Source organism: Fusarium subglutinans (genome assembly GCF_013396075.1).
Source record: "Fusarium subglutinans strain NRRL 66333 chromosome Unknown NRRL66333_c0000095, whole genome shotgun sequence".
Taxonomy (NCBI): Eukaryota; Fungi; Ascomycota; class Sordariomycetes; order Hypocreales; family Nectriaceae; genus Fusarium; species Fusarium subglutinans.
The window spans coordinates 17,237-41,413 of NW_023502158.1; the positions used below are offsets into that span (position 1 = coordinate 17,237).

Below are 24,177 nucleotides of genomic sequence, written 5' to 3' on the forward strand. Positions count from 1 at the left end.
CTGCATCTGCACTTAGACACGGCTGCGGAACCAGGGGCCCCGGCGGCGGTTATGGTGAGCCGCCTCAGCACGGGCAACGGTACGCTCACGTCGACGCACCCAGAAGAAGCCTACGAGAGCCGAAACAAGCCAGAGAAGTGCCGAGAGGAAGCTAAAGGCGATCACGGCTTTGGTCTTCCCACACTGATCTCCGTGAACTGGATGCACGTTGTCCCAGTCAAATACACGGCCGCAAGAGTTTCCGATGAGCTTTTTGAGTGCCGTTAGTGCATGTACAACTACCGAGAGAAGGTAGAGAGAGTAGAGTAACAAACAAGGCTGTGACTTACATCGACGAGCAAACCAAAGACGATCCACCAGTTGATGGACATGAAGATGTCCAGAGGCCAGTGGACAAAAGTGCTCGAGAATGGAATGAGGAGCAGCAAAGAGAACAACATTCCCAGTGCGGCAACGACTTCAGTATAGATGAACCGGCCGAGCTGCCATGAGCTTGCGCCGCGGGCATTGTGCAGGTATTCGCCATTGACGCCTGCAACGATGGCTGCAAATACCAGCTCTGCAGCACGCAGAATCAAGCTGACGACACGATCGAGAGCCATGGCTACTTTGCAGGAGAGGTTTGGTGTAGTAGGGTTGTAATCCTCTGGTTGAAGTTGAGGTTTATGATGTTCTATCTGTCTTTTCCTTACAACCAAGCCTTGGGACGAGACTCGTTATTTATCTAACTAGATACAAGGTAAATATCCAGCAATACAACTCACGGGTTTCTCTACCACATGACGATGACGCCCCTCCCTCAACAAAATAAAATCCAATGAAGCCTGTTTGAGATCGTTTTCTTGGCCCTGAAGCTCTTTGACACGTCTACCGTGGCTCATAACAGGTCGCCAGCACAACGAGTTGCCAGATGAGGTCATGCGGACCAGGCTTCAGCTAAGGTGTGGTGAGCGTGAACATCTGCCATTCGACAGTCCTCACCTTGTATCGCAGCCCGACAAGGACCCCTTCTCTGTTCTGAAACAAAAATGATGTCGCAGGCCAAGGCACTTTTTCTTCTTCTTTTGGTCCGACTGGACAATTTCTGAGCTTCTGAGTCTTGGAAGAAATCATAGCTTCAGGTGCCGAGATGCCGCCAATCGTGCCACGCATCATGCCAAGAAGGCTACCCTTGAGCCGCTTGCATCGTCCAAGGCTCTTATTTCGTGACGACCTCACGAATAAACCAGAATTCAGTAGTTTAGTAGAACGTTGACGTTGCCTAACCTCATGCAACCTCTAGGCTGACGAAACGATCATAACTTTTAAGAGGTTGTTGCTGATCGGTAGCGCTTTGACTTGTCATAGCTAAACAAGCTGTATACGATGTGACGCTGCTTGAACGGAACCATAAGCCTGTTTTCTGTACTTGAACATTTCGAATGCTTCGTCGTTCGTGACGAGGTGACGACAGATATGAGGCTTGTGGTTTTCTAGCATGGTTAGGCATTGCTACCTGCGATGAAATCAGTGTGCTAACAAACAATCTGTGTAAGGAAGCGACACGAGAGAGGATACATAGGCTGTGCTTGTTTTCTTCCACACTTTAATGAGACAGATGGACATCTCATGAACCGAAACTACAGAGTAGGTTTCACTTTATCTGGCCTGGGTAAGGAAATCATTCGAGTTGTAACCGTCAGTCATATGCTTGATTGCACTACTTAGATTGTCTTAAGATAGAACAATCACGAAGGCTTTATACTTGAGGCTATACAAACTACTGAACTTGCAAACCGTTTCTATTCCGAAACGATGTCACCCATTGATCGCTTGCCATGATTTTTCACTCATTCACAGGCTATTTACAATTCAACGTGACTGAAAGGTATCACAGAAGGTCGCCAGCTTAATAATCACCTGAGCGAGTCCTACCCTACACGTACCTCAATAGTCACCCCAGCTAGTGACTAGGTCTCTATATTATATTGAGTAATTTATACTATCTATTGCTTCACCTCACAGCAGGACTTCTTCCCACGGTGACCAGGTCGTATCCCTATTCACAACAGATGTAGGTCGCGTGGTAAAAGCACGTGACTGGAAAGGAAGTGGTGGGCCGGTACGGTCTCGCAAAACTCCTCCTCAATGACCCTTAAACTTGACCTGGCCCTTTCTTGACCAGCTCCGCCATCGCCCTCCCTGGTTGATCAAGCATCAATTGATCGCACCAGAAGCCACTGACTCGTTCAAAAAGAGTCAAATTGATTACCATACGCAAGCACTCGCAGCTATACTATACATCATGGCCGCCAGCAATGCCCGTGCTCCTGCTGAGGGTATGCTCTGGGGTGGGCGCTTTACAGGTAGGTAGCTCCTCGTCGACGAAGCTCCTAGATCCCGTACACTGACTGGCGTGACGAATGATAGGCGGTATCGATCCCCTGATGCACCAGTACAACGCGAGTATTTCCTAAGATAAGCTTCTCTATAAGGAGGATATTCTTGGCAACATTGCTTTTGCCCGCGCCAATGCCAGGTTAGGCATCATCTCTAATAACGAGTTCACCGAAATCGAGCGCGGTCTCCGAGAGGTGATGAAGGAGTGGGAGGCAGAGACTTTTGTTATTATGCCCAATGATGAGGACGTACGGCACTACCTCCTGGTCTAATTGAAATATCACGGCTAAAGCGATTGGACCAGATTCATACTGCGAATGAGCGACGCTTATCTGAGATCATCGGTAAAGAAATTGGCGGGAAACTCCACACTGGTCGCAGCCGAAACGAGCAGGTTGTTACCGATGTGCGAATGTGGTTGCGCGAGCGTATTCGTGAGATTGAGAGCCATCTTGTTGCCTTCCTTCAGGTTATTGCCGCCCGTGCTGAGGCTGATATGTAAGTTCTATATCACTTCTTCTAATGAGATGATTTGCTCTTATCTTTATAGCGACCATATCATGCCTGGGTACACGCATCTTCAGTTGGCCATGCCAGTTAAGTTTTCCCAATGGCTTTTGTCGTATGACTTTTCCTTTGCGGCTGATCTAGAACGTTTATGGGAGGTCTTGAAACGGGTCAACAGGAGGTAGGCACACCCACGCATAACACTGTACGCTTTATCGTCTTGCTTATATAAAATGTAGCCCACTCGGTGTCGGTGCTCTTGCCGGCAATGCCTTCGGTATCGATCGTCAAATGATGGCCAAGGAGCTAGGCTTTGAAAGCATCATGTGGAATAGCATGGGCGCAGTTGCTGACCGTGACTTTGTTACCGAATTCTTAGCTTGGGGTACCATGTTCATGGGACATATCTCAAGGTTAAGCGAGGACATGATTTTTTTTATTCCACCGCTGAACTTGGCTTTGTCACTATTTCGGATTCCTATTCAACAGGTTCATCGTTGGTGCCTCAAGCAAGTCTCCCCCTTCTACCCTTTAGAAACCTGAGCTAACATACCCGTAGAAGAAGAATCCCGACGGCCTCGAACTTTTGAGAGGTAAGGCCGGCAGGGCCTTTGGCCATTTTGCTGGTGTTTATTGTGCTACAAAGGGCATCCCTAGTACCTATAATAAGGACTTGCAATAGAGCTGGGAGCCTATGCTGGATCATGTGAAGACTATATCCGACAGTGTGCAGATCGCAAATGGCATCCTCAGTACTCTTAAGCTTCGACCTGAGCGGATGACAGCGTCGCTCAACTCTTCTCTTCTCGCCACCGACGTTGCAGACGCCCTGGTGAAAATTAGCGTGCCTTTCCGTGAGGCACACCATATTTCAGGGCGTGTGGTGGCTAAGAGCGAGGTTCTTAAGGGTATGTTAGCTTAGAGGCCGTCCAGAGAGAGGTAAAAGACTATGGTTAGAGTATAAAAATTGGGAAGGTAAGATAGTAAAGAAAATCGTTGAACTTAGAGTTGTGAACGTGAGTTGATTGAGTTAAGTGCTCTACCTATATGTGAGGTGGCTAAAAGCGAAGCTAAGTAATCTAGGGATTAGTAGAATTATTATTACCTATAGTATACAGGCTGGAGCTCTTCTCTCTTCTGAGACGAAATAAGTCTTACGTGCTCTTCTTCCTACTTAGGCATTGTTGCTACGCTGTCTACAAGTGGTATAGGGCCTAAGAATCAAGTGATAGATAGCAAGTGGCCTGCCTCGTCGCAAAATAAGTGATGAAGGAGAGAAGGGGTTGGGTGACAGCAGTCGAATAGGTAGGAAGGTGGACGAAGGATGCGCAGTCGCAGTCGCAGCCTTCTGTTTACGCAGGAACAGAGCGTCCAGCTTCATTGCGGACGTGACATAGGCAATTCAAGAGATATGCGACCTCCAGGCATCCGGGCGTCGAGAGGACTGTGTAGGGGAGGGACGCCAGAACCCGGGCTCACTAATCAATCTGCCCTCAGTGTCTTGTATCTGGCGCTTTCGACGGGATCCCGAATCATGGCGCAAGTTGCATAAGAATAGGGTACAGTGTCAACAAAAGGTCGCGTTGCTAGTCAGTAATAGCTTCATGTATAGCCCGTCGAAGAGATGGGGGGTTGAGGTGATTTAAGGTGAGCATCACTGAGCAAGGGTGATCAGAGGCTGAGCAAGAGCGGCGGCGCTGACTAACCAGGCCTGAACACGGGCGTCCTGGGCTTCGTGGCAGACTACCTAAGTAGGTACCTACTATAGGTACCTTAGGTAGGTAGGCACCGAACATGGCAGCAGGCATAATGATTTGACTCACCAAACCGACACTTTCACCGAGCATCACAACATCTCACTTCCCTCACCATGCTCTCGTCATAATGTCCTCTTCCATCCCACAAGCTTTATGGAACGCCCGGATTCCACTGCACATAACCCATCCCGCCTCACCGACAACGCCTTTCATCACTAGTATTCCGCGCTTCAGCTACCTGGCTCTTCTCATCCCGAGACTGTCGATTTTCTTCAACTCGCCCTGCTCCAGCTTCCACTTTGAAGATGTACAGTTGAGGAACCTGGCTGTGGGATTGCTTGTAGACCTGTATCAACCCCGCCTGCCGTGGAGGTTGACCGTGAATGATGGAGTAGGCTGGGATATTGCGGATACTTTTCTCAACTGCGTGAAAGAGGTGAGTTTCATATGCTGCACGAAAGTCTGCAGCCAGACAGACGTTTTTAGTGTGTATATTCGCATCGGAGATCCGGAATGTCTCATCTCGCAATACCGCAGAGCTAACTGCCTTAGGCTGACTTCATCCGCAATGGCAATGCAAACCAAATCATGAAAATGTCAAAAGACAACACCACCCAACTTTGGAACGCTGTCATAGACAATGACCAAGCGTCCTTCAACCGTATCAATAGCCATCTACTCAACGCGCCAGCAGCACTCAAACATGTCCCCATTCGCGTCTACATCCCTACCACCGCTTCGGACTCATCGTCACAAACGGCTTCCGAGCAGGCCACCTTCAAAGTCATCCAATCTCTTGTCCCAGCGACAAGTTCAGATCGCCGCCCTAAAATCCTGGGCCAGGCTCTCAAAGAGATGTTGCCAGGGCTGTTCCCAAGCAGCCGAGATCCTATTCTCGCCAAGGTGGTGATGCACGGAGCTGGGGTACCATTTGATGCACCCTTAGAGGAGCTGATGCGGGAAGCCTCATACCCCGACGGATGGATATGCCTGGTTGTTATTGTGATGTGATGGATACTGGGCTCCTTTGGCGAATAGGGCATATGGGTGGCGTTAGGGACTGTCCTTATCATCGGCTCTGCAGCGTATGTCACTGGCTTCAGAACCGTACTTGTGGCATGTTAGACTGCGTCTTTGATCCAATACTATGAACACTTGAGAATTTACTAACACATACAGGCCCAGACTCGGACATGATAAATAAACTACGTAAAGGTGATCTTCTTGCCCATAAGACTTCTATATGCATCGTCGACAGCCTTTCTCTTCTTCTGTTTAGCCTCCTCTTCCTCATGCATCTCTTCTTCCGCGGCGATATCCTCAGGCCCAGGAATTTGGGGTGCCCAAGCTCGAATTTTCCCATCCATGTGGGAGCTATATATGGCCCCAACCGCGTTGCCGCCGCCCATAACAGGACCAACCGGGCGTCCCGTCCCCGCTGACGCGCGCCAAACTATACTCGTGATCCTGTTTCTTCCCATCTCGCCCCCTCGTGGCCCTATAGGGTTCGTCACGCCAGGACTTCGGAGCCGTGTCACAACATGGCCATCATGAAGATCGAGGATAAGAATTTCCTGATCATTTGGCCAGAAGAGAAGATTATTACCACTTGTGAGATGCGCCGGAGAAACCAAAATACTTGCTGTCTTGGCGTGTTGGTTCTGAATAAGAGAGCCAAAACTGGCGAGAGTATTAGCGCCCGTGGCAGCGTCCCAAACACGAATGCGACGGTCGAGACCAGCTGAGATGATGTATTTCCCATCGTCAGTCCACTGCAAGCCATTCACTGCATCATCGTGCGCCTGTGCCGAGGTACGGAAGTGTGGGATCTGGCTTGAATCCATCCCTGCGGCACTGAGATGCTTCATTTTGTGAACGATGCCCAGTGAATCTTCCTGATCGAGCAGCGCCACAACACCACCAGAACGACGAATATCCCATATTCTGACTTTCCCATCTGCGTGGCCACTGACAAGAATATGTTCGTGGCGCGGACTCCATGCAGTTGACAAAACAGGGCCGCCATGTGCTACAAGAGCTTGTACAGCGGACCCTGATTTCAAATCCACCAGCCGAACTGCTGGGTTCTGCGTAGCACACGCCACAATAAGATGATCTGCTACAGGGCTGGTGGAGTGTGAGTAAATAGTTGCGTTCAAGTCGAAGGTGGCCGATAGAGTGCAACGCTGAGTCGCCCATAGCTTCAGTTTCTTGTCGTAAGAGCTTGTGAGAAAAGCATCCGGATCGAAAGGATAAAAGGCAACATGAGTGACACCGTGACTATGCCCAGGAGAAGACTCCTCTCTCGTAGACCTGGCGATGCTGCTCACGGGGCGGAAAGTGTGCAACTTGTTGGGGTTTCCAGCTTCTTCCAAATTCCAGACCTTGATGCCTCCTTCTGCTCCCCCAGAGAGGAGGATGCGCCCATCAAACTTCTCAAGGGCGAGTGTATTAACGCCTGCGCCATGTGCTCTTATATTGTGCACACGCTCACCTACATCTGCAGGGCTATGCTTGGACGTCCTCTCGCCATTGAAGCGGTGCTGCGGAGCCGGCGCAAAAGAATGCAGGAGTTCAGAAGTGATGGCCCGAGTAAAGTCTTCATGGCGGAGATCGCCCGTTTCACGAGCGAGAAGGTTGGACTGCATTCATTTGTGCCAGGGCGATAACGGCTTAAAGACAATATTCAGGTTTAGTAGAATCCAAAACAATGTGAAGCAGTAAACAACGGCAGTCATCTCACAATCTTGCTGCCTAGGTATGGAATGTGGTTCCAGCCTGGAGCCAGTGGTGATGTCAGCTGCAAGGCGTGCTTGTTGAACTTCAAGGAACCACTCACTAGGTACGGAGGTACTAACCTTAGGCACCTACCCTATCTCTACAGCTACTAACCTTCCCCACAATTAACTACCAACCTTTCAATCTTCACTAAGGTAGCCTCAACTTAACATTGACAACAAGCATCAAACTGTCTACCAAGCATTTCAGATTCACTATCCATTCCGGTCTGATCTTCAACCTCGCCTCACTCACCATCCTCGATGCTGCGTAATAAACAATGCTTCTGCGCGCATATCTCGAGTGTCTGAGAATCTCGATGTTTTTTTTTTTTTTCACCCTGAAACAGTAGAGAGCAACAGATCAACATCAACCTCCAACCTAGCTTTTCATTGCACATCATGGACATCTCAAAGAACAATTCACATGTAGCACCTCTAAATCAAAGTGGCGTCTCCTCCAACCGAGATCACCTGGCTACCGAGCAGGATCCTAGTAAGGGATCAAAACGCAGACATGCAACTGTCTATGATGCTGTAGCGGGTATTTTGCTCTCCTATGATCGTCCGATTTGAAGCTCACATAAACCAGGCAAAGTCTCACATGACCAAGGTCCCGTAACGGAACCGGAAGAGTTACAGTATACACCTTGTCATCCCAAAGCAATCAGATACTCCACAAAGGATATCCCTTTGGCTCCTGACGAAATTCTCTTCAGGCGGAAAGATGCACCCGTGCGTTACTTGGAGCACGACATCTACTACGCTCATGAACATGACCTTCCCGGTGGGGGACAGGGTGTCCTGCCAGATAGTGACCTCCTCAAAGCCATTCACGCTTACACCAGTGCTTTCTACAGCGTCAGAAACCTCGAGCGCCAATCTCCGGAGAGCCGAAACATTACTGAACGGAGCATGGATGAGACAGCTCTCTTGGCGTTTGGTATCCTCCTGGAGGAAGCTGGCAAGGAGGTCCTTGGTCGACGAGGCGACCTAGTCTTCACAGAGGGTGTAGATGACGGTCCTGTCGACGCATCCGAACCAGTCCAAGATGGGACCCGGCTCGTTGGGCATCACGACATCTCTTTGCGGGGACGTCCTAAGCGGAGAAAGATTGCCGAAAGTGACGTTGAATGACACGGGGTAATTCTCCAGCATTGAACGGCTGTACAGCTTGAGAGGGCGGCGTCGGTATACTATGTCTGTCCAAGCTCTCGCAAGGGGGGAGTTTGCTTGGACGACAAACCCCACCAGTGAATCCATTTTCAGATAGCATCACCTGCTGCGCCAGACAACGGGCATATATGGATGGCATTACAAGTCTGAGCTTGAAGCTCGGATCATACCAAAACTCTGACGCACGAACCGGAAAGTTGTGCACTCTGCAATCACCTAACCTCAGTGGTGGAATAAACATAGCGTATTCATACTTGCTTATACCAGTAGCTGGCACATACCTCGTGTCAATTGTCAGCCAAAGACACGAAACATGGGGCTGGCCTGTCAACATCCCTTCTCACCTACCTTAGGTACCTATAACTGCGTAACTATGGCGGCATGGGCAGGTAGCATCGGTTTGGTTACACAAGATAACGTCAACAGCTCACATTGGGAAGGCGATGAGCATTCACGAACAGGATCATCATACGGCCGAGTCGCATCTTCGCGCCGAGGAACCGACTTGTGCAAAGGGACCTTGTTTGAAGAGGCAAAATGGCCCTGAAGTAAGAGACGACGCATGGGTGGCATTAGGAAATCTTTAATCACAACTGTCACGCAACTATGTCACCCAGGCCAGGACAGGTGCGAAACCCCGAAGAGAAATAGATATCAGGAGCAGATTCGTTATTCCGACCTTTCCAGGAACAATAGTCTAGCTCTGCCAGTTACGAGATACAAGAATCATAATCGTGTTCCAGCCTGACTGGGCTTACAGGGATGAACGGGATTCTTGGGTAACGCCATTGTAGCTTCCAGTTTCTTTGATTGCTGCCTAGGTATTTATGAAGCTACCTTTTTCATACCAGATCTACCAGATGCTGAATCCATCGGCTCATCCCCAGACCTACAGTTCAGCCTGAAGCCCGGTGGAACAGCTTGGCAATCATCACAGTGGCAGAACTGGCCCCCCCAGCAACGAAATTTCCATTTCGGAAAATGGAAGTCGGTCAATCTTATCAAGACATCTCGTCGATCGGTTCATGCTACTGGAACAAAGTATCCCTGTCGTGAAATTCGACACATGTACCAGCAGTTCGTCATCACCGATTGTTTCCTAACCTCCGGGCACAAATGCCAATTGAAATCGATAGAGCAAAAGGACCGACTGCCAACGACATCTTTGTGACGGTTCTGTACGCAACGGCCGCAGTCGTTGTACATAGTACAGCCAAATTAAGTCTTGAACTTATAACACGAAGAAACAGGTCATCTTGACCTTGGGCGTGAAACGAAAAAGAGGCAATTCACTTCCGTCTCGGCCAGGAACGGTCCATGGAACGAAGCAAGCCTCAGCTTTCAGAGTACCTAGCGCGGACCTTTTGTCGGCGACTACAACGCTTGACGATGATGATGTAGCATTGACCTCAAAGGAGCGACATCATAGGGCTGTCGAGGTTGAGTTTAGTTGCCCAGGTTATCTCCGACTCTCCGAGAAGGTTTCGCGAGGCTATGATGTTTCTCAATCTCGATATGATGATATACATTGTTGTGAACAAAAGACCGGCTCATTATGCGCTCGCGCGCCCGGCAAAGCTTCTGGGCTAGCTGGGCCAAAGTCTTCAACAAGAGCTATTACACTTTCCAACCCCTCCAGCTCATGATCGACACAAAGTTTTTCTTTTTCTGTGTATTGGATGCTAAGGACTCTGGAACTGGAACTGGTGCGTACCCTCCGTGTATCAGCTAGCAAGCCTCAATCCCATCAACAAGATAAACACCAATCATCTAGAGGCCATCAGCAGAACCTCGCTTTCACTATGGCTTCGGATCACACGAATGGCTCACAACAGACTCCAGAGTGTCTAGGAGTGTTATCGCTATCATATCATCAGGGTCTCTCCAATCTCGGTTCGTGGCACTAGGTTCAGCGACATAACCAGAAACGGTGAAAACAGCCGCGTTGTGGGCTGCTGGTGCGCCACGCGACCTCAACCGAAATCCTTGACCATGTATGTATGTGTATGTGTAAGCCATGCCATGCCATGCCATGAACACTGATGCAGCTGTTCGCTCAGCATGCTCCGGACACTGAAATGTGTGGCACAGGTATCATCGCCAGGACTTCGTATAGCTGTGACGAGTTAAATGGCAGGAAACAAAAGTCGGTCGAAGCGAGGTCGCATGCGATCAATCTGGCCCTGCAACCTTGGGCCTTGCTACGTAGTCGCGTGGTCTGTGTGGACCGATATGGCATCTCATCTCATCTTACCCTTTCTCTTGCTATCCGTCTCGTTGTCTAACACGAACACCCAGAGAGGCACACGCTGAAGCATATCGTTGCTAAGAAGAAATCTGCTCATGAAATATAGACACCAGGATTCAGCAGCAAGCGTCAACCCTCATGAGTTGTTGTTTTGGTTGATAAAACGATCTTGACCTTGGACCACCGCTCGGACCCTTTGAGATGGCCTGATATCAATCTCTCATCCCGCGCTATTGCGCCTCTACTGGCATCAGTTTGTACGTGTTGGGCATTATCTCAGTGTCATGTGGATGCTGATCATAACAACGCGATGTACTGTACTGTATCCGTACAGTAGTTCTTGGAACTCATACATCAATAGGCCTTGACGGCATTGTCAGAACCCCGCTCTGCAACTTTTGTGACTGGTGCCAACGATAGACTTTCCCCGCATCGGTGTGTAAATTGTATCTCGTGACTTGCAGCAACATGGTGCGGATGATGATACACCTGCTTGCCAGTCAACGTGGAGCATATGAAATATCGAATACCGTAGCCAGAGTGCAGAGTGCAGACGGCGATTGAGATCCACGTCCCAGTATCTGTCCTAGCTGTCCCCCGCCATAATAAGCGTGGCGTTGGGTACCTGGCCTGATAGCACCCGTCTATTATAGTGGCATGGTTCGTCTTATTTGACTCTGAGACATGGTTTTGTTCTTACCCAAGTATTTACTAGATTCCAGGTGAGAGTCCCTAGCAAGGAAATCTACCAGCGGCACAGGAAACTCCGTTTACGCTTTCGGATTATGAGCTCCATTTCAGCCATGATATTTACCAAGCTCCGGTTGCATATTGTCACACGATAACGTATTCTCGATGGGTTGTATGTAAGAAGAAAGCAACTCAGCCCTAGTATTAAAGATATATGTTCTTGCAATTGGTAACTTGCGTAGGGTAGCGAACTTGTAACCACGTCCTGTAGCTCAGATTGGGACCTGGGTACCTAGACAAGGGTATTCCAGTCATTGATGTTTCAGCGCTTATAGTGAGCTAAATCGATGCTACTTGAGAACTGGGGTTGCTATTGCCGTAACCAAACAGATGTATCTGAAGGATGATCATAATGGAAGTTGGATCAATGTTGATAACAATTCTATGTACAAGCTGGGTTTGTGCGGAGACGGGCTTGATGTCCGGCTGATAACTGGAGGCGTCAATACATACCAGCACTGTATTCGGGGTAGCTGAACAGAGTCGATAGGTCATAAAAGTGCGTCTTCTAGAACAACGAAGAAAAGACGGCCCAATGCGCCTAATAGCTACAGTATCACTGGAATAGGTATGGGTTTGGGACCTATGTCGTAGCTACCTACCTATGAAATGTAGGGCAACAACGTAGGCTTGGAAACTATTGGGGGCCATCATTATCAAGAACAGACACACAGCTCGTGTTGTAAACAAGCCCCCCAATGTTACCCCAATAACGATTCAAGTTTGTTTACCGCCAAGGTGTTGAGTAGTGAACACTGGTGAATACCAGCGCGGCGCAGAGCAGAGCCATCTTGGGCCTGGCGGCCGAGCAAGGAAGACGATGGATGACATGCTGAAGCGACGGCTTTTACGTATGTACTGTACTGTCATCGACGACATGGACACGGCACCTGTGATGTCTCAGCCTTCAGCGGCTTGAATGGGTCTCGATTCGATTCAAGAGTTGGCCGCCCCCTGTTTTGCTGAGTTTCAAGCAAGGGCAGCAAAGCTCCAAGAAGGTTTCAGGGCAACCAAGAATAACACATAGAAATAAGCGAGGTGTCATCAAGTTGTGGGAGGATCATCTGTAATAATCTGTATCTCCATGTTACTCCGCGGTAGAAATGAACGAGCTTCACGAAACGGCTAGACTAGCATATTCTAACTGGTGTAAGGGAGAGTGAGAGAGAGAAGAGATTCAAGAGAAGTGCAAGCACCCCCTTGACGGTCCTAAAGCTTCAGGTGAATAATCAAGAGCGACAACGGAATCAAATAACATCCGGTGCTGGTCTACGGTATCTAACAAGAGAATTAAGAAGGATGGAGAATTGTTGTGCTTATTCATCTGACGCCTTAGGACCGTCAAGGGGGGCGGGATACGAATAAGTAGATGTGGCGCGTGGCTCGTCGTCAGAAGAAAGATTTGCCTCCTTGGGGATACTTTTAGATCCAATGCGACTGGAGGTCACCATCTTGCACTTGTCTTGTTCTAGCGCTACTCCATCACTATGAGCATCTATGTACGATACGATGCCTTTAAGTGAAGGCTACTATGTATGCAGTACTTGGTAGCTTGGGTAGCGTACCGACGGAAAGTAAAGAAGCCGATTCCGCGTCCGCACCGGCCCGCAGGCGGCTCCGAGCCTCTTAAACTTTCAAGTTGTGAATTGTATTGTGTTGTGTTAATGTGTTTGACCTCCGGGTCACTTGGGAACGCCGACGAGCCGCGACTGACTCGTTGCCGTGGTCTCTTTGCTTTTTCTTCCAGTCGTTTACTGCCCCCTGTTGCTGCACCGTCGGTGACGGCGCTGAGAGGTCAGCTTGACCCAGTTCCATGTTGTCGGTGCCCGTCGTGGTTTGTCGGTGTGTGGTGGCTTGTCTCATTTTAGACTACGCCCACGTCCACATACATACATATGTACGGATACCTACTACCTTAGTACTAGGTAGGTAGGTAGGTACCTATAGTATGTATGTACGTACATACGCCTATGGTACCGTACCGTACCGCACCGCACCGCACCGCCTCTTAAATCTTAGAGTAAGGTAGAGTGAGTGCCCTATAGTAGAGACGTACGTCACTGGTTTATTCGACCTCCATGTACTCACTAACAATCATGTTCGCTCAGAGGTGCACATACATACATATGGTTACCCATGTCTGGAGCGATCCCCCTGCATCGCTTCACTGCCTTCGCGTACACATGACGTCGCATTCAGCGACGCCAACGTCCAGACGAACCCCAAGGGAGTTATTGATCCATTAGCGTCGTCCCGGCGATCTGGAAAGCTCTGAAGAGAGGTCGTCTCCCACCGTTTTCAGCCAGGGTTTGACACCTGAGCTCGCCAACGACTGGGTTGATGGCAAATTGCCAGCAACCTTGGTAACCAGTAATAACTGTGACATGAGTTTGTGTGTTTCGCTGCTCTTTGGGCTATCACTCTGCTTATTGCCACGCCTCTGACCTCGCCCGAGCATTGAGTAATTGATATTGAGATCGATGCTACAAAGGTAGGTATTACAGCACAGTCAAGAATATCAACTCCTTGGAAGACCAATGATTTGACCGTGACATGAACTTGATTTATTACAGTACTTGAGAAGCAGGGGCGATTCCAAGCGGATGACATGCCGAAGGCAGGCAGAAAAGCCGGTGTGACATTTCAATAGAGGGATCGTAACACATAATACGGAGTAGTGGCATCAAAGAAAACTACCTATTCCATCGAGTCGAACTAAGCACACACCCTTCTCCATGTTGGCCACAATTGGGTTTGGAGGCACGGAGACGGGAGACTCCCTGGACATGTATGTATGTCTTTTTTTTGGTTCGACATCGAATTTGTGTCTTGTTTGACAAGAGGCAAATGTTGGGCATGAATGCCCATTTAGCGCATATACTATATACGACCAGCCATGGCCGACACCCAGGCTCACTGACGAAAGTACGTACCATGAATGCTAGCAGGCGACGTTACAGTAATAAGGGCTTTATATCCAGGGGGATCGATCCCAGGCGGGCGGTGCCATGCAAGGTACAGGTAGAGAGAGATACATAATACACACTTGGCTGTGGGATGATTCTCTCTAGATGTATCCGTACATACCTACGATCCTCTCGGCCGATTTGACAGCCAGGTCGAGGCTATTACGGAGCAAGCGGTCTTGAATCGTTCGGCGAGTCAGATTCAGCGCGCCTTTGAGTCGGCGGTAGCATGTATCTAGATGTTCATCGACAATATCCTCCCTTGATTAACCCGTGTACAGTCAGGGATGTCCCAAAAGAAACACCCAAAAACTTAGCGGTAGATGTAGGTCGTCTCATGCACCTCATATGCAGGAAATTATGGATACTGCTCTTGCTATTGACTAATTGCCTTTTCCAGTACTCCGTAGTATCGGACAACCGGCGAAGTGTCCATTAGTTCACTATATGCATCCGCCCCCAGTTGCTAATGGGGTCTTGGCGGAGGGAGATAAGACAATCCGATATTCCAGAAGCTTTTTCGTGGCCAGGGGGGAGGGATGGTCCTCGAATAAGTGATATTATCAACCATGTGAACATGCCCTGGGCCTCTGTTTGTCCAACCGCAGGAATACCCTAGGGCAAGATAACGCATGATCACGTACTTGCAGGGACATATGTTTCTACGGAGAAAGTCAATTTTGGGTGCATCGTGCTCCATGCGTATAAATCTACCTGTGACGATAGATGGGTCCACTGGCCGAGGAAGAGATTCACCGTATCCATCTATCCATACATACATACATACATACATACATACATACATAGGTGAAGGGCATAAGGAAGAAGCGGTGACGGCCGTCGCTTCATCGTGACCAAGTATTCATGCGTCGAGAGGAGCGTCAATCTTGTTAGTTGCGCATTAGCTGGCGACTTAACTAGGTCACCTCGAGCCCATCATTATCTCACTTTGTCGGTCAGCACGAGAGCATAGAAGCTGAGGATTGTGCTCCGACTTCCATTCGTGGCTTGGCTTTCGAAGCGAAGCAAGAACAGGAATAATAAAGTGGCAGGCCGGTAATTGAAAAATTTAGTCGGATCAACATTAAGACAGGTCAAAGCGTGGGCTTAGATGAATGAGCTTCTGGATTGTCACTAGAGTGGCTTTGGCATCTGTCTGATTGATTGCAGTGTACACAATACTCTGTAATCGGGTGCATTCTGCTTCCATAATGACCGTTAGCTCTCAACGGATCTCATTAATAAGAGAGGCTAGAGCCGCTAGAAGGCCCGGGCTGGGTTGAGCGGATTCTGTATCTGATAACTCATGTCCAATATTGGAAGGACTCGTAGAAGAAGTAGTAGTAGAATAAAAGACCCTGGTCAATCCAAATTGTCGTGCCTAGGGCCGTGCCTACGTTTGTCCTTTGGAGTTCCATCAAATCTCGCCAAATATACAGCGTCATATGAGACACGCTATGGAGATTCGGGTTATACTAAATTATTTCAACTCACGTTTCTGCTTACCGGCACTTGAGGGAGATCATCAGGGTTGTATGAATATACTATACGGAGTACTTATGGCAGTGCTTAACGTGCTGCTGAAGATCGTCATCATGACACGGCTTGTGGCAGTGAGGGCCCAAGTGTTAGGTTCCTTCGAAGCACGAACTTAGTACGTACAGTAACGTGAATGGGCTGTTGGTCGACCATCCGGAGTGAAGATTCGACATACATACATGTAGTATAGAGCTTCTGAGCGTAAGGAAACCCCGTCATATCGGGACGAAGAGCACGGAGTTCTGTATAGTAGAAACAAGGCCTGCGCAACTGGACAGTCTGCTTGAATATTATGACTCTTCTTTCATTGAGTCAGATCTGCTATAACAGCTCGGACCCGAAGGCTAAGAAGTTGGTGCAGTATTCTGCATTCTAGACTGGTGACAGACAGATGATCAACAAGGACTTTCCATGGGTAGCGACTAGCACAAGCTGTAACGTGCGGCTGTTGATGCAGTAGGCACATACCTACCTAATGATTGGCTAATATGTACCCCAGAAGTGATCCGCCCGTTCTTGCTTCTTGTAAATCATCAACCACGTTCACTAATAAGTCGCCCGTCGGGTTTTTGTTTACACAGGGAGACTGGACTCAAATTTATTATACAGAAACCCTCACAATTGTTCCTTTTTTACATATATGAAAATCGACAATATTGGTTGCTACAACCTGCCGGCAGGTGACTATTGAACGATAGGTGGCTTGTGCTTAGTTCCTCATGACTTGGTTTGTTTGTCAACAACTTAATGTCCGACAGAGGAAGGAAATGACGTTTCTGGCAGGTTTGGATAGGATGCTAACGTGAGTCTGTGAGAGGCGGCTGGGAAAGCACTGGACAAGAAGTGGCCTCTGCTTAAAACGAGGATAACCGCATCTAAGTACTTCGCATTGATGATGATGATTATGATGATGATAATAGAAACGTAATATTCATGGATGTAAACAATCACCTGCCTTGTTAACCAAAGGTTGATTTGCGAGTTTCACTTCTGGAGTGCCCTGCCAACCTCCCTCACTTGGGGCGGAAACTGTCCGTCTACAAGACGACGGGACGTTACGACATGTTCAGAAGAAAAAAGCAACCCCAATAATTGGTCGCCATATCGATGCTTGCTTCCGCTACAAGAGTCACCTGCGACCTTTCACGTGGCCCAGAAACTGCTCCCCAGGAGGTACGTACACTACCTTACAGGGAAGACCTAGTGGAGGGCCAGGGGATCACTGTTCAGTGGCTGAACTGGGCTGGTCGCTCTGCTGGTGAGTTTTGTTGCATTGCGCTGCCGCTGCTGCGATCAATGATTGTGCATAGGTCCCGTCATGGTGATCATTGTCCGTGCTGTACATACACATACATGTTCCTTCGCTTCATCATCGACACAGCAAGCCCGAGCTTTGGGCATTGAGGGAATTCTCCATTTCTGAAAGTAGTAGGTAGGTACTGAAGCAATTTACCAGAGCGCAATTATGTACAACTAAAGAGATCTGAGACTTGTCGGGCTTGAATGTACCGAGAATACGGATACACTACCTGGTAAGGTACGCAGGAAATTTCAAAGATCTTCAAGGGTCTTGTGTTGGTACTGTACCTACTGTGATGTACTTGAGGGACTTTGACCCTCAAAGTACTCTACCTTACAGTACTCTCTAGTCTATACGCCTACAGTCCATCATGCGTTCACTTACACTCGCTCGCTTTTACAGTACATACCTACCTCCTTACTTAGACGGCATGTCCGGGCAATGCTGGTTAGCATTGGCGTTGGGTATCAAGATTTCCGTTATCTTTCACCTCTTCTAACGGCCCGTGATGTGTAGGCAAGGACCGGCAAAACCTTCTTCTCCATGATCTGCAGCTGGTCGGGAATGACCAGGAGCTCCAACAGTAGTACCTTGAGCTTACTTTATCCGTCTAATTCTCGCTCTACGTTTCACTGAACTCTAGTACTCCGTACCGAGAATGGAATTCCAGTAACCGAGATTCAACCAGGAATGGATGGAACTCTTAACTTAAACTCTGACGTACTGGGACTTTGAGAGTACGGAGTACCTTTGTTTGCGTTGCTGGCGGGCGACTCGTTGCATCTTGAGTCGAGTGCACTGTCACTATGACTGAGTCGTCCAGCTGGAGTTACGTACGTCGATTTGCCCTCAATGCCTCTGGAGCCTACAGTCAAGTCAGCTGTATGTTTTTCCCAAGCTAATAAAGTATCCACTGGAGTTTCAGAAAAAAATCTCTTTATGAGAACCAGGCTAAGGGCAAATCCGTCGTGCGCTACTAGACGCCTCTGAGGTGTTGGGCTCCACGCCGCGGCCACGAGGCCTCCACTGTAACTCAACTCAGCGCACCACCACAATCTCGTTCACCTCCACCCAGCCATCATCTCCCGTCCGAGGCTTGTACCTTTTGGGCGGTCCGTCGCATAGCCAGATACTTTACCTAAGGTCCTGAATTTTTCACTTCTCACTTTGTCCGCTACTCGTGAGCATCCATTACAGTACGGCCGCGGGTACCGTATCAGCAAAGTTGCGGTGTTGAGCTGTTCGCCTACCGCGCTTCTTTAATTTTACTGGCACATACTGTATGGACTAGGTATTGTTCTTGCCATTACGTGCTTCTGCTTGATCTGCTTTCACATCACCCATATTTTGCGACTGCAACACCTCCGTCCGCTTTGTTGACCATATGCGGTAGTCTCCAACCGGCGGACTTGTACTTCAATATTCGCTCAGCCAAAGAAAAAAGGTCCCTTTCAACAGGGCCTGTCTAGCAGCGAGGACAACAGAGTAGAAACCAAACCGAACCAAACCAACCCAAACCAACCCAAACCAACACAACCCCAAGCCCCGAACCAAGCCAGCGGGTAGCGACCGACGTCAGTCTTTTCTAGCAACACAAAACTCGCGGTTCCAGGTACTGACTGGTACAGTGACTTCCACCTTGCTGGAAAATCTGCTCTGTTTAGGTAGTCTCTTTTAGGTACAGGGGTGGAGAGAAAAAAGGACAGCAGGGGTCCGCCAAAGAAAAAAGAAGAGTCTTCGCCGACATCATCCCCCCCAGTCACAGCCAAGCATCAAGGTTCCTCAACCCCCTGGCCTTGTTTAGCCTCCTCCGACTGTCAACTCGGCAGGGTCGGTTCGTCAATTGGCTCCAAAACTGCCTGTGCCAGGCCCGCCCACCCCCGGCAGACCGTCTTTTGTGCCTTGAGGTTTGAGGCTGTTGTCCCAGAATTGCGCTCGACTTGGAGTCGACATCATACCTGCCCAAGAATCGATCCGTTCGCTCGCCAAATTTGCGCCTTTCTTCCCTCAATCTCCAGTTCTCAGTCTCGAGCGCGTCCCTTTTTTTCGCCATCCCAACCTTCCGATCCTATCCTTCCAAAGTCCTTTCGCTACCGCCGTTGTGTCTGTGCCCCCCACCGTTGTCCATCTCCCAGGTACCGAGCGAGCGAGAGAGAGCTTGTCGAATCTCCATCTCGTCCCTGCCCAACTGCTGATCCTACCGCACCGCGTCACTGGGGCTCAGGCTGTCTGGAAGAGTCTACTCGGCATCCCATCTCTTTCCCTACGGATACCTGCCTACCTACCTGAACCTCTCTCCAAACTTCACCTTTCACCTCCAGTCCAGGTACGGTACATACCTTACAGTGCAGTACTTCGTACACGTACATGTAATTGTACCCAGTCGTTTCAGACACACCCACCCCCATGCCTCTCAACCTCTACCTCTATTGCTGAAGGGCCCAATTATCATCCGCCCCTCCAGCTTCCAGAGCAGCTGGAAGCTTCACCTCACTCCCCGGGTCGTCTTTTGTTTCGCTTCTGCCATTATCCTATCCCATCCTACTATTGTATTGTACCTATCCATGGCCACCGCCTCTACGTGGTCCCTGCTTTTCTCTTCGCCTTGTTCCTGATTATGTGTGCAAGTACTACCATACATATATAGTACTCAAGCATGGATCCAGCACCTCCAGATAGTAAACGTCCACGCCTCTCTTCGTGGCCAGTCGGCACACCTCAACAAGGAGTATCACTACCACATCCTCACGCTCATCAACTTCCACCGCCGCCTCCGCCTCCGCCCGGCGCTCTACATCATCCTCCTCATCCTCCTCATCCTCCTCCGAGCCCGTATCAACATTACCCTCCCCGACCCATCGAGCATTCCTCAGCTCCGCCGACGCCTTCTCACGCTGCGCCTGCGCAACCGCTTCACGACAACGATCGTCGCCATCATGAGCCAGAGCCTTATCCTCCCGTTCAAGACTACCATCGACAGCAACATCAACATCCACCACAGCAGCACCCTCAGCAGCAGCAGCAGCACCCTCATCCACACCCACCTCCGTCGCCGGCGCATCCAGCGCACCACCCATACCCGCCTTACGGTTCAAGAGATCCTCCCATAAAACGAGACCCAGCCGAGGATCAACGCCGACCCAACTCGACGGGCCATGCGCCCGAAGGGATGTCGTCAACACCACATCTTCCGCCGACCTCGCTGCCACCACCACCGCCTCCTGGCGCATACCCAGATAACCCACCGCGACACATGAATTACGAAGGCGCACCTTCTATGCCCCCGACACCGGGTGGCTACCGTGCGCCCAGCTTCCCACCGCCAACTCCCGTGCCCCATCAGACGCCCTATGAGCAACATGGAGCTTATCCTTCAACCCCTCACGAACCATTCTATAGTGTTTATTCATCATCCGTCCCAGCTAAGAAGAAGAACACGAGAGCTTCTCAGGTACGAGCCTTTTGTGATTTGGAAGCGCGCAAGTTCTAATTGGATATAGGCGTGCGATAGCTGCCGGCAGCTGAAGGCCAAGTGCGACGAGACGAAGCCATGTAAAACCTGCAAGGAAAAAGGCGTGGAATGCAAATACCGTGACCCGGTGCCCAAGGCGTACGTTTTTGAGAGATTCACATCAGCTTGATAGCAAAAGACTAAGAATTATTGACAGCACGGATAAAGCTCAAGCCGACATTCTAGAGGGCCTCGGCTCCGTTCAGACGTCGCTTAACTCGATCATGACACACCTGGGGCGATTTGATCAGAGATTGATCAAGATGGAATCCCTCTTGCCCAAGCATCTTGCGACATCAGCTCTCAAGGCAGAATCTATCGTGGAGGACGAGTACAAACGTGCGCCAGCATCGCCTTACGTTGCCAATGGCGCCTCAGTGGACCCGTACTATAATGACGCCCATCGCGATCACCCATCATCAGAGCCTATGCCATTGCGTATGATGGCCGAAGATGAGATGGAGGTAGAGCCAGGCCCACCCGTCCCCCCTGGTGAGCCCGCTATTCCCATCAATCATACGACTTTGGCAGGTCTGCTCTTGGAATGGCCTTCCATCCGGGAGCTTACAAAGCATCACGTTGAGCGCGAAGGTGTTCGATATATTAGCGAATATCCTATCAGCCAAGAACAGAACAGGGGTGTTCTGATAGTGTATGGTCGAGGTGAGGACTCCCACCCTTCGCGACACGTTAGAGAACCAACCGATCATGGCAATTTGGATATGGCCGACGATTCATCTGATATGGCATCTCCTTCGCCCGCGGCTGATTGGGGCCAGCTCGGTGGACTGAGCCCTCCAGACCAAGTGGAGTACAAGGGAGGTGTTTTGGTTGATGGCAACCCTGATTTCTCTGAGCCGAAAGTGTGGGCGTACGTCGAAAGTTTTAAGGAAAACATTCTCAACATGCACCCTATCATTCAACCAAAGCTGTTGGACTATTGGGTTAGGCACTTTCTAGATAACCTTCCTGCATCACAGCCACGTTCAGCAAAGCCACAAACATCGAAGCCCACCTTCGCAGTTGGAGGAGGCTCTTCGACACCAGAAGCGGCAGGCTCAAAGAGGAAACGATCGCCAGGACCAGATGGCTCTGAGCCACCTACACCGGCGCCACAACGTATCGGTCGACCAGATCGGTCCATCCATACCGCTCTAGTTCTCACGGTTCTGGCTTTGGGTAAAGTTTGCCTTCATCGCGATAACGTGCCGGATGTCGTCCATCCCACAGAGCCTCTTCCTCCCCACGGAAGCCCTGCCCTCCGCAACGGAGCCATTCCACCGTCGCCCAACCAGGGCTCCCCGCCGGGGTACTCATCTCATTCCCATTCATCAGGTTTGCCATCACCTAAAGAGCAAGAACGGAACATTCATAGTCGCCGATCCTCTATTCATGGCACAGGTGCTTTCCGCTCTGGCTACAGTCTGAAGAAGAACTACGAGGTAATCCCTGGCCTGGAGTACTTTGCATACGCTACGGATATCCTTGGCAACCATACCGGCGCGTACAATAACATGAAAAATGTGTACGCCAACATCTTCGCCGGGCTGTATCATGGCCAGCTGGGCAGACCGATGGAGAGTTTTGCTTTCATCCACAGGGCCAGCCACAAGCTCCAAGTCATCATGAGACCGTAAGTGCTATGAGTTTTAGTAGAACAGAGATCAGGAGTGGCTGACAATATTGCAGAAGCTTGGACAAAATGCGACGAATCAAGCGCAACAGCGAGTTCATCCAGGAAACCAAGTATAACCAACTTGCTCTCACGTTCTGGACTTGTCTGCAGCTTGAGAGTGATCTCATTGCAGAAATGCAACTTCCCCCATCAGGACTGCTCTCATATGAAGATGACATGCCGCACCCTAACATGAGCCTCTTGGAAGGTTTCAACCAGCGCATCTTGGACAGCTACCCAGGTCAGCTATACTTGCGTACCCACCTCAACAGCATCCACCGAATGTTTTACGCCCCTGAAGATCCGGCCAAACCTGGCAAAGACAAGTTCCGCAACGTCGGCGTCGTGTCTGATGCTGTCTCGGGTATGCATTGGGTTGCCCCCAGCTTTGCATTCAGAGAGGATGATCCCCCTGCAGATGATATTCTGGCAGCAAGACTACGGGCAAAGTACTGGGGAGCTCAGGTGATCACTTATCGCCCATTCATCCGTCAGATTCTACAGTTCTCTCACTCAATCAAGAACCATGCATCGAGCCCCAACTTTCCTAGCGTCAGCTCCGAATTCCGACAGGATATCACAGCGCCTGTTATTCATCCCAAGGCTAGAACGCATGGCGATATCGATCCTCAAGTCGTTGAGTTGGCTAAGAAGGGTATCAAAGCACTCATTGAAAGCACCCGTGCTTTCCACGGTCTGGGAGATAGAAGGCCGATCATCACCAATATCTTCGGCACAGCTCACGCGTAAGTCTTTCGTCTTTCAACTGATGGGCTTTAAACTGACCACACTCTAGCCAATGGGGTAACCTGTTAATTCTATCAGCTGCATTCCGTGACCCAATCCTTCACACCTATGTAGATGAGGAACTACTCCGAACACTGTTCCACAAGACGATCCAGTTTTTGCGACAGTCGGCAACGGCAACGAGCGCACTTCGAACTGACATGCACATCCTTGAAGGCCTACAGAGAGATCTTTTCAGCTACGATCCGAGGACCAACTCGAGCTTCTCGAGCGGCACAAGCGCACCTGGCTACCATACTCCAAGACCCGTTCCCATGGCCGCGCCGCCTCAGATGCCCCATCAGATGGGCGATCAAGGACACCCACGATCTATGCCCCATCATTTACAGATGAACTCATCACACGGGCAGTGATGGAGTCGACGATATTAGCCGCCGTGACTGGGAGACCTATATTGATGACTTTGATTATCATTTATAATCATCATGATGACATGGCGTTTGGGGACTGATTCATACGCGCCATAAGAGACCACGAAGGAGTGCCATTGTTTTGGCAGGTAGTTATTAGACGCTCAGTCAAACGAAATGGGCTCGACGGATAGAGCGACTATACCCCCAGGTGCATGGATTGCACCTTTTTCGATGGCAACTGAGAAGAAACATGGATGCATCACCATGTCAAGCACCGGGCGTTTGGGATCGGTTCTAGCTTATCCAACGCCCTCTCTCGACTCACTCCAGTGCACTGTATCACTAGCAGCGTACAACAAAAGAACACCTCCTTGGGGTGCAAACCCCAATCTCGAACACAAATCCTGTTGTATATACGTCGACAGATGTTTA

The 24,177-nt window shown here is 49.7% G+C and overlaps 6 protein-coding genes across 6 annotated transcripts; 4 read left to right on the plus strand and 2 right to left on the minus strand.

The window, feature by feature from the left end:
- Positions 1-12: 12 nt before the first annotated feature.
- FSUBG_7426 (uncharacterized protein) lies at positions 13-602 on the minus strand (the record flags this gene model as incomplete). The annotated part of the gene is made up of 2 exons (XM_036685730.1): positions 13-249; positions 330-602. 2 exons carry the CDS (start codon positions 600-602, stop codon positions 13-15), a joined length of 510 nt encoding a protein of 169 aa, XP_036537034.1.
- Positions 603-2,284: 1,682 nt separating this feature from the next.
- Positions 2,285-3,808, plus strand: FSUBG_7427 (argininosuccinate lyase; the record flags this gene model as incomplete). Its single annotated transcript, XM_036685731.1, has 7 exons — positions 2,285-2,345; positions 2,458-2,627; positions 2,684-2,877; positions 2,930-3,067; positions 3,126-3,271; positions 3,446-3,479; positions 3,613-3,808. 7 exons carry the CDS (start codon positions 2,285-2,287, stop codon positions 3,806-3,808), a joined length of 939 nt encoding a protein of 312 aa, XP_036537035.1.
- A 962-nt stretch (positions 3,809-4,770) lies between these two features.
- FSUBG_7428 (autophagy 5) lies at positions 4,771-5,654 on the plus strand (the record flags this gene model as incomplete). Its single annotated transcript, XM_036685732.1, has 2 exons — positions 4,771-5,079; positions 5,196-5,654. 2 exons carry the CDS (start codon positions 4,771-4,773, stop codon positions 5,652-5,654), a joined length of 768 nt encoding a protein of 255 aa, XP_036537036.1.
- A 194-nt stretch (positions 5,655-5,848) lies between these two features.
- On the minus strand, positions 5,849-7,291 carry FSUBG_7429 (DNA excision repair ERCC-8; the record flags this gene model as incomplete). The annotated part of the gene is made up of 1 exon (XM_036685733.1): positions 5,849-7,291. The coding sequence occupies one exon, from the start codon at positions 7,289-7,291 to the stop codon at positions 5,849-5,851; it is 1,443 nt and encodes a 480-aa protein (XP_036537037.1).
- A 531-nt stretch (positions 7,292-7,822) lies between these two features.
- Positions 7,823-8,557, plus strand: FSUBG_7430 (uncharacterized protein; the record flags this gene model as incomplete). The annotated part of the gene is made up of 2 exons (XM_036685735.1): positions 7,823-7,964; positions 8,013-8,557. 2 exons carry the CDS (start codon positions 7,823-7,825, stop codon positions 8,555-8,557), a joined length of 687 nt encoding a protein of 228 aa, XP_036537038.1.
- An 11,498-nt stretch (positions 8,558-20,055) lies between these two features.
- FSUBG_7431 (uncharacterized protein) lies at positions 20,056-23,745 on the plus strand (the record flags this gene model as incomplete). Its single annotated transcript, XM_036685736.1, has 5 exons — positions 20,056-20,850; positions 20,900-21,009; positions 21,068-22,543; positions 22,600-23,331; positions 23,382-23,745. 5 exons carry the CDS (start codon positions 20,056-20,058, stop codon positions 23,743-23,745), a joined length of 3,477 nt encoding a protein of 1,158 aa, XP_036537039.1.
- Positions 23,746-24,177: the final 432 nt, after the last annotated feature.